General features: G+C 34.3%; 1 protein-coding gene across 1 annotated transcript; it reads left to right on the top strand.

The window, feature by feature from the left end:
• Positions 1-2,103: 2,103 nt before the first annotated feature.
• Positions 2,104-3,763, top strand: LOC143921422 (5'-deoxynucleotidase HDDC2). The gene is made up of 4 exons (XM_077444764.1): positions 2,104-2,287; positions 2,403-2,541; positions 2,659-2,813; positions 2,893-3,763. The coding sequence occupies exons 1-4, from the start codon at positions 2,228-2,230 to the stop codon at positions 3,103-3,105; spliced, it is 567 nt and encodes a 188-aa protein (XP_077300890.1). The 5' UTR covers positions 2,104-2,227; the 3' UTR covers positions 3,106-3,763.
• Positions 3,764-9,636: the final 5,873 nt, after the last annotated feature.

Raw genomic sequence — 9,636 nt, 5'->3', positions numbered from 1 at the left:
TTGGCCGACAGGGGCACAACACGGGGATACCTACTCGTAAAAACAGACTCCTCTCTTTTTCTCCATTTTCGACTTTCACCCTTCGGCTGTACACCGTAGGGATGAATAAAATGAGTGGGATTAAGTGCATTCCTCCTGCACTTTCGGTAGATGTTCTCATGTCAAAATATCTTCACGTACACCTCACGGACTATAAGTTGACTCGTCAGAATTGAAAGGCTAAATTGCACCCAGACATACTATCTTTTCTAAATTAAAATTATATTGAAAATTGTATTAGATTTCTATACAATACATTAAATAGTATGAGATAATTAAAACTTGGTGAGTTCGTTCATACATATACATATGTATGCTACATATTTTACAGAATGTGAAATTTTAAATTTTAATTAATAAAAATTAAATAGAATTTTAATTAATAGAAAGCCAAATAATAATAGTAATTATCTTTAACAAAACATCCCTACTTAATTTTATATATCTAAATATATGCAGGTTCGAGGAGAAGGGAGTGGAAACAGAACAAATTCCTGGAACAAATTAAATTTCCAAAACTTGTTTATGTTTTATACCGTGCTTCTCCGAAAAATAATAGATAACTGCTTTTACATATGTACAGAATCATTAGGCGTTGAAGTACTGAGTTTTTAATATGAAATGCTGCTTTTAAATTAAAAAAAGCTCGTACATAAGTATTAGGATCTAGACTGTAGAGTCGGAGTTGAAGTCCTTGGAGACTTTGAAGTTTCATCATGAGCCGAAATGCTCAGCCCACATGTTTATCACGGCAGTATTTGATTATTTTTTGTTCAAATTGTGGAGAAGACCGATATTTGACAAATCCGGCATGCTGGGCTCGGTGATTATTGGTCACAAAGCGCTCAACCAAAAGTCACTAAAATCTATATAACGGAACATCAGGCAGCCGAAAAGTACATCATACTAACGATAACTATCATACTAACGAGAACTCGAGTGCCAAATATTCCGTATTCGCGATTTTTATGACAAAAATTGTCTTTTGCACGATCGTGATGTGACTAATAATCCAATTACCACCATGCTGAATGCATACATTTTATTAGTTTCATGATTTACGTCTGCTCACTATATACATACATATGTATATACATGCGCCAGTCTATTCGTCAGAAATATTTGGAAATTAACTCATCGATTTATGTACTTGAAATTATACATAAACCAATGACTGCATTCATGTACCTGAAAGTAGTCGATAGATAGATAGTACATACATAGATTCGATAAGTTCCGAATCTTGCCTTATTAAACTCGCCAAAAAGATCCAATTCAATTTTAATAATTGCATCTTTGCACATCGAAAGGTTACTCGTCATCCGATGTGCAATCTATCATTCGAGAAGACGAGAATTGCGTTTAAAGCTGCCATCCTGTCTGTCTGGTGATTGTCGAGCGCTTGCACCGCACCGGTACAAACATATGCTAGTGTGAAAGAGTGCAATGTTTCGTTTCGACTTGGCAACATTCAAGAGGACTTTTACGGGTCTGCCTCACGGGCCCGAATGTGAAACGCCCGAAAACTCAAATATCGGAAGGCAAAGATCAAAAATCGAAAGATAAAAAAGAAGGTATGTAAAAAAAGGGTGCATGGTAAACGGTACATTGTACTCACGTACATATTCACTTAATTTGTGCGAGCAGGATACAACAGGAACAAGCGGAACAGGCTTTTGCTCACGTATTCTGCGCGCGCACATTGGTACGGGAGGAAAAGCCTGTTCCTCTTGTTGCTGTTGTACCCTGCTCGCGCAAATTAAGTGAGTATGTACCGTTTACCATGCACCCTTTTTTATTATCTTTCGACTTAAGATCTTTCGATTTTCGATATTTGCCTTCCGATATTTGCGTTTTCGGGCGTTTCACATTCGCGCCCGTGACAGAGACCGGACTTTTACATATCTAGTAATAAAAATAGGGATAAAAATCATTTTCATTTAATTGTTTTAAACAGAAGTTAGATTGTAGGATAATGTCAGAGTTTTTAATGACTGCACAACCTTAATAAAATATATAAATATAATTTTTTTTTAATTGATCATGGTCAAACAGTTGCGTGTTACGTTACACGTTTGACGTTGCGCAAGCGAAAGGCGGGCAAAACGCACGGCTACTTCCGTCAGTTTGACGTTTACATAAAAGTAATCAACATATTGAGTCGTCATCGCACATTTTAGCTAAAACAATGGCTGATTTTGATTATAAGAAGCTTCTGGAATTTTTAGAACTCGTCGGCCAGCTAAAGGTACGTGATAACTTTCACTTTACATTAACATAACCTATAAATTTCAAATGGATCGATACATTTATATATGCTCGCTGCTGATCCGCTTATTTTATGTGTAACGATGTGTTTACAGCATATCAAAAGAACAGGATGGCTTCTGAAGAACATAGACGATTGTGAGACAATCGCCGGTCACATGTACAGAATGGGAATGATGACGTTTTTGATTAAAGAAGACAGTGGCCTTGATAGACTCAGGTGCTTAGAAATAGGTTTGATACAATTATATTTTATCTTTATTTACAAATCAGATATACTGAAGTGTAATACCTCTATTTTCATATCTTAAGTATCCAATTTTATTTTAATTTTACATATACGAATTTCAGCTCTGGTGCATGATTTGGCGGAATGTATCGTCGGAGATATAACTCCTTTCTGTGGAGTTTCTGAAGTTGATAAACACCGTATGGAAGACGAGGCGATGCAAAAAATTTCCAAGTTGATCGGTTTCTCGGGTGAAAATGTGTATAGATTATACAAGGTAGTTGGTTGATTAATATTGAAATGCTCAGCACATTTTGATGATATGCATATGTAATATTGAAAATTTGTCGTTGCAGGAGTATGAAAATAAGTCGTCTCCCGAAGCAGAGTTTGTGAAACAGTTGGATAAGTTTGATTTCGTTTTACAAGCTTTCGAATATGAAAAAAGAGAAAAAACTACTTATCAAGACATCTTCGATAACATGGAATCAAAAATAACTCATCCGATGTTAACTAAACTCTTATCAGAAATACAAGAGCAGCGTAAAAATTTCGTACATGATAAATAGAATCGATTGTTTGAATTCGTTGTACGAAGAAAGACATATTTTTTTATTTATTTAAATTATATAATTATTGGTGAATATCTGCAATATTTAGTCCGCATTTGATATAGTACTTATATGTTTGAAAAAAATCTGAAATTTATAAATAAACCGTATTTAAAATATAACATGTGATATGTACGTATATATTATTACGTTTTATTACCAAAGAAAATGTATTTGAATATTACATAAAATGTATAGTTTTTTTTTCTCAAAAGAAATGTTATGATTGATTTTGCTGCAAAATATGTTTAGTGATACATTTTTTCACTTTTATAAACTGTTGTAACCTGTTTTTTATAAACTCTGTACTGAAATCTATCAATATTATATTAATCTTGAGTTGTAAATATAATACATATGTATGTACTATAAATGAACACTCCTACAATGTACTTATCGAATATTATGCATTTTTTTAATGTTTAATATTTACTAATTGAATACTTATCATGTTTTTGTTGTAATTATTTATTCTACTAAATATAGGTGTATTGTACAATTTTAATTTATTTGGCCACAAAGTTCAACATTAAGCTGATTTAATATTATGCATTACTGTACCAATCTTGAACTATTAATAAAATGCATTTTAGTATTTACTATTGATGTGTATTGCGAATATTATATTATTCTACCTGAAAGACTAAACTTCGCTCGATAAAAGGAACCAATGACGTAAATCTTAACTTATACTAGTTAAAATTTATATTCTTCGTATGATGCCATTACGGGTTGCCCTTAATTTTTAGATTATAAATTTGAAATCATATTCAAATAGTAGGTAGGATAGTTTTATCAATTTGATGCGGAGCTGTTTCAAGAATGAAATCGGATAAATTGGCAAACTCTGATAGGAAACAATCGACTCGGAGTCACAAATATCCATGTCTGACGAGCAGCACTGCAGAAATACTCGGAATAAATTATTTTCAATTGAGGTCAACCCAGGGCTTGGGCATTAACACTACCGCTGAGATATACTGCTGGCCGATTTATTTACTTTTAACCCCCATGGTCCTTGGCCAGAAACATTTTAATCAAAGTAAATACATATCAATTAAGATCCACATTTTTTGGTTAAATTTGTAAATTTGCATCATTTTATACACTTCATAGTAATTCAAGATTGCTGAAAGCCCAAGATTTGCAATAAAATGGGTAAGGTTGCCAATTTTTTGTAACCATTTCAATAAAAATCAGATAAATTGGAAAACTCTGATAGGGACACGATTGACCTGGAGTCATAAATCCAAGGTCTGGCCAGCAGAAACCAATGGGATTGTGTCTTTCAATGACCATATGGAAGCAGAAATAGAAAAGAGGATCACTAACGCGTGGAAAAGATTCTGGTACCTGAAAGACATAATGAAGGGCAAAAAACATGCCAATGCAATCGAAAGAAAAATATTCAACACCTGCATACTTCAAATCATGACCTACGGATATCAAACTTGGGCTACTACACAAATACTTCCAAAAACTTATAATATGCCAGAGGAGCATGGAAAGAAGTATGCTAAGGTTTACCATAAAACATAAACTCCTTGGGCTTTGACTCCTTAGCTTCACGTAGAAACAATCATCTTGGTAAGCTTTTTATAAAAATTCTAAGGGGTGAATGTCATCTTCCTGAAGTTCTGTGTAATCTTAAACTTAGGGTACCTGAGAAACTGAGAGAATCTCGCTCCAGAACTCTATTCCTACCTATTCGGGCCAGAACTACTGTGCTTGATGACTCACCCCTTTCAAGAGCCATTCGACTATTTAACCTGCTTTCTGGGAGCCTTGATGTTTTTACTGCATCATACAGTTCTGTCAGGCAGCATATTTTAAATGACTTCTAGCTACATACATATTTCCACATGTTGTTTTCATTTTGTAATTTTATTATTTAGCATAATGTGTATGTATGTTGGTTTTATCTTTATTTATATATGTATGCTTTTTTTTTTTTATGAGTAATTTATCTTTATTTATGTGTATTTATGTGTTTATGTGTATATGCATGTATAATGTTTGTATGTATTGTATGTGTATGTGTATATGTATATATATATATATATATATATATATATATATATATATATATATATATATATATATATATATATATATATCATCATCATCATCATTTACAGCCATTCGCCATCCACTGCTGGATGAAGGCCTCTCCAACACGCTTCCACTCGTCTCTGTTTTGCGCAACACTCATCCATCTCATTCCGCACATTTTCCTAATTTCGTTCACCCATCTTCCTTGCGGTCTTCCTTTTACTCTTTTGCCTTCTCTCGGGTACCATTCAAGCACTTCTTTTGTCCACCTTTCGTCCATCCTCCTAGCTACGTGACCCGCCCATTGCCATTTCAATCTCTTCACTCTATCCACTATGTCCACTACCCTTGTCATATTTCTCACCCACGTGTTCCGCTTCCTGTCTTTCCTCGTTATGCCAAGCATACAGCGTTCCATACTTCTTTGAGTGCATTGGATTTTATTTTGCATCTTGGCGTTCAGTGTCCAAGTTTCACATCCATACGTCATCACTGGCAAAACGCATTGATCAAAGATCCTTTTCTTCAGGCAGAGTGGCATTTTTGATTTAAAAACAGCATTCATCCGTCCAAATGCACTCCACCCTAATTTCATACGTCTCTTTATCTCTTCATTTTTACTACCAGACATGTCAATTATTTGACCTAAATATAAATAATTATTTACTACTTCTACTGGTTTATCATCTAAGGGGATGCTATCAGGCATGCAATAACTATTGAACATTAGTTTAGTCTTATCTACGTTAATTTTTAATCCTACTTTTCTACTTTCCCTGTCCAGCTGTGTTAGTCTGATAAGTAGGTCAGCTGAATCACGAGCTACTAAAACTATATCGTCTGCGAACCGAAGGTGACTCAAAAAGCGACCATTGATGCTTACTCCGGCTGTATCCCAATCCAATTTCCTGAAAACTCCCTCAAGCACCGCATTGAATAACTTGGGCGAGATTGTATCTCCTTGTCTTACTCCTTTTCCTATGCTAAATCTATCTGTACCTGAAAAAATTTTAACCGAAGCTGTGGCATTCTTATATATTGCAGCTAACAGTCCCACATAGGGTTCCGGCACTCCCTGTGTTTTTAGAGCGTTAAGTACTGCATTATGACTAACTGTATCGAAGGCTTTCTCATAATCGACGAAACCTAGGCACAATGGCCGTTGATATTCGTTGGCGCGCTCGATTAGTTCGCCAACTACTTGGAGGTGGTCCATTGTGCTGAAATTTGCCCTAAACCCTGCCTGCTCTACAGGTTGGTTCTCGTCGAGGATATTCTTCAGCCTTTCTGTAATAACCTTCGTGAAGAGCTTGTAGACCGCTGAAAGTAGACTAATGGGTCGGTAGTTCTTGATATCGCTTTTGTCGCCTTTTTTGTGTATTAAAATGATAGTTGCGTTATTCCATCCTTCTGGTATAGCTTGGTTCTGGATGCATTTGCTGAAAAGCCTAGCTAAGATATTAATTAGGGGGGGGGCGCCACATTTTAGTAAGTCAATGGGAATATTATCTTCCCCTGGGGATTTACCGTTCTTTGCAGTTTTTAGCGCGGCCTCTACTTCGCTAGGCAATACTGCAGGAACCCTTTGGCCGTGTGTCGATTCCAGAGCGGGGAATTGGCCGTTGTCGTTCTCGTATAGTTTTGCATAGAACGTGTACGCAATCATATATATATATATATATATATATATATATTTATATATATATATATATATATATATATATATATATATATATATATATATATATATATATATATATATATATATATTATATATATATATATATATATATATATATATATATATATATATATATATATATATATATATATTTATATATATATATATATATATATATATATATATATATATATATATATATATATATATATATATATGTATATTTTTGTATATGTGAATATATATGTGTAGGTGTGTATGTATGTATATGTATGTATATGTATATATGTGTATTTTTATATTTATGTATGTATGTATGTGTATTTGTGTATACGTGTAAGTATTTGTGTACATATGTATATATGGATGGTGTACATATATGTTTATATAATTGTCTTTGGCCAGGAAGGCGCATTGGGTTTACCTGTTGGGCCTTCTTGGTGTAAATTAAATAAAAAAATAAATAAATAAATAAGAAAAGAGCAGTAGATATCCGAAAAATTACCGAAGTCGAAGATGTTGCTATAAAAGCCAAAACATTGAAATGGAGATGGACTGGTCACATGATAAGAGACAGGAAAGATAAATGGTCAACAACTATAACAGAATGGACCCCACGCTATAACGCAAAAAGAAAAAGAGGCCAACAGAGGAAAAGATGGTCAGATGATATGAAGCAAGCTGCAGGCCCTTTATGGACAAGGATGGCAGGAGAGAGAGGAATATGGAAAGGTCTGGTGGAGACCTATGTGTCATCAGGACACGCTGAATATCAGCAATAAAGGCTTTGAAATCTTGAAATCTATGCTAACTACTAGTCTAATCTGCTGGTTAAATACATTAATGTTCAACATTTACTTAGTAACAGACTGGTCTAATGAATCATTCGATACATATGTATTATAGTCGCCTAGGTAATGATGTCAGAATTCACAGGGAATTGAATTTGTTACTCCCTTGGATTAGTTTTTCAAAGACGGGACTCATTTCAATCGATTTTATGTCAGTGATAGATAGTGGGAGTAATTTCATCAAAATTACTAGGCTTGTTTTTAAGATGAATTCAAAGTTATGACAGAAATTGTATGGAATTCATTGATTAGAACGAGTTTTAAGCCTTGGAGAGACAGGCATGTAGATTGTCGCAGCACTTCAGACCAACACATCATGCAAAAATGTCCGAGTCATCCTCCAGATGAGTTTCTAATGCAGCTACATTACCGACGGTGATCGAAAGAGCACCCAACCACTGCGGAACTGGAAGGACTTGATGCAGTTGCGTAACGTCGCTCTTCTAACGGAGAGAAAAAGAGAGAGAAGAGCGAAAGGTGAGCGAAGAAAGTGAACTCTTGGAACACCGAGTAGCAATCGGACATCTCAAGAACACTGTATCGTTACGCCCGTGCGTGCCAGATCCAAAGATACGCTCCGTTGTGGGAAATAACATCTCTTTTAATACATAATAACAGACATTCAAAATTATACTTGTCCATTGACACGGAAAGTACAAAAATTAAAACATGCCTTATGCAATTGAATGCAGATTGATGCAACATATCTTGTGCCTTATTATCATATTTTCGATATGAATTATTCAATGTATCTTATATGAGCCCTGTATGCTAATACAAATGTACATCTGAAATGCGTATTATTCTTCTTGGATTTTTGCTTCCTCATCTTAAACCTACACACATACATATGAACATACTAGAAAATATTACATATTTGTTCAAATGGATTACCAGCACCACTAAATTAGTTACATATACCTATAGACCCAATATTAATTGAGCTCTACAGTTGGAAACCATCAGAATAAACTAGTAGTTAGCATATAACATTTTGAACAAAGTGGTCACGGGTTCAAATCTCACTGATTTTTTCCGGCCAGACCTAGGATTATGACTCCAGGTCGATCGTTTCCTGTCAGAATTTGCCAATTTATCTGATTTTCATTGAAACGGTTCCGACAAATTGGCGACCTTACCCATTTTCTCACAAAATCTCGGGTTTCGCTGAATTGTATAAAATGCTGCAAATTTACAAATTTGACCATAATGTCTGTGTATGTTAGCCCTTTGACTGCTGACCAACGCTGATCGGCGTTTTGCCAACAAGTCCATGAGATTGAAATAAAATTCTATTGATAACTGGCTTACCTCGATAAAACAAACGAATTTTTGTTATTAATCCACAAGAATAGTCGAAATATGATTTTTCTTTGGAATTTTATTTAAATCTCATATAAAGGCAATTTAATATATTATCCCTATTAATTCAATTCAGATTCGTGTAAATTACGAGTAAATACTAGAACGAGTTTTTAGCTCGCAATTTTACCGATTTAAAATTCAGCACACTTCCAATTAACCCCTTTAAACGAAAAAAAAATAATAGTGTGGCCAGAATACTATTCCAATAAACATATTTCAATATAAAATACTCAATATAAAATAATATTAACAGTGGGAAAAAATCCCTAGTGAAAATACGTACTTTTGACTTTTGATTTGAACTGTACGACTACTTAGAGAGATTTGAAAGCTGAAAAGTACTACAAATGAAAGATAAAATACCCGAATATAGATTCCAATATTCATTTTGAACAGGAAATTGACAGATTTTGAGACATCGACTGAACAACACCAAGATATAGAAAAATCGCGTGATTTAAAAAACACATATATCTCCGAATCTCGAGCCAATCAACATTTTTTATTACCAGATTCGTATTCACTGGGCATAGATTTATA

The sequence above is a fragment of the Arctopsyche grandis genome, chromosome 1 (assembly GCF_051622035.1).
Source record: "Arctopsyche grandis isolate Sample6627 chromosome 1, ASM5162203v2, whole genome shotgun sequence".
In the NCBI taxonomy this organism is placed as follows: Eukaryota; Metazoa; Arthropoda; class Insecta; order Trichoptera; family Hydropsychidae; genus Arctopsyche; species Arctopsyche grandis.
This window is presented reverse-complemented; position numbering and strand designations above follow the sequence as displayed.

Bases quoted from the DNA above. Each gene is read 5' to 3' on its own strand.
- LOC143921422 (XM_077444764.1), top strand. From the start codon at position 2,228: ATGGCTGATTTTGATTATAAGAAGCTTCTGGAATTTTTAGAACTCGTC. The intron at 2,542-2,658 runs GTTTGATACAAT...TACGAATTTCAG, and splicing joins ACTCAGGTGCTTAGAAATAG to CTCTGGTGCATGATTTGGCG. The intron at 2,814-2,892 runs GTAGTTGGTTGA...TTGTCGTTGCAG, and splicing joins ATGTGTATAGATTATACAAG to GAGTATGAAAATAAGTCGTC.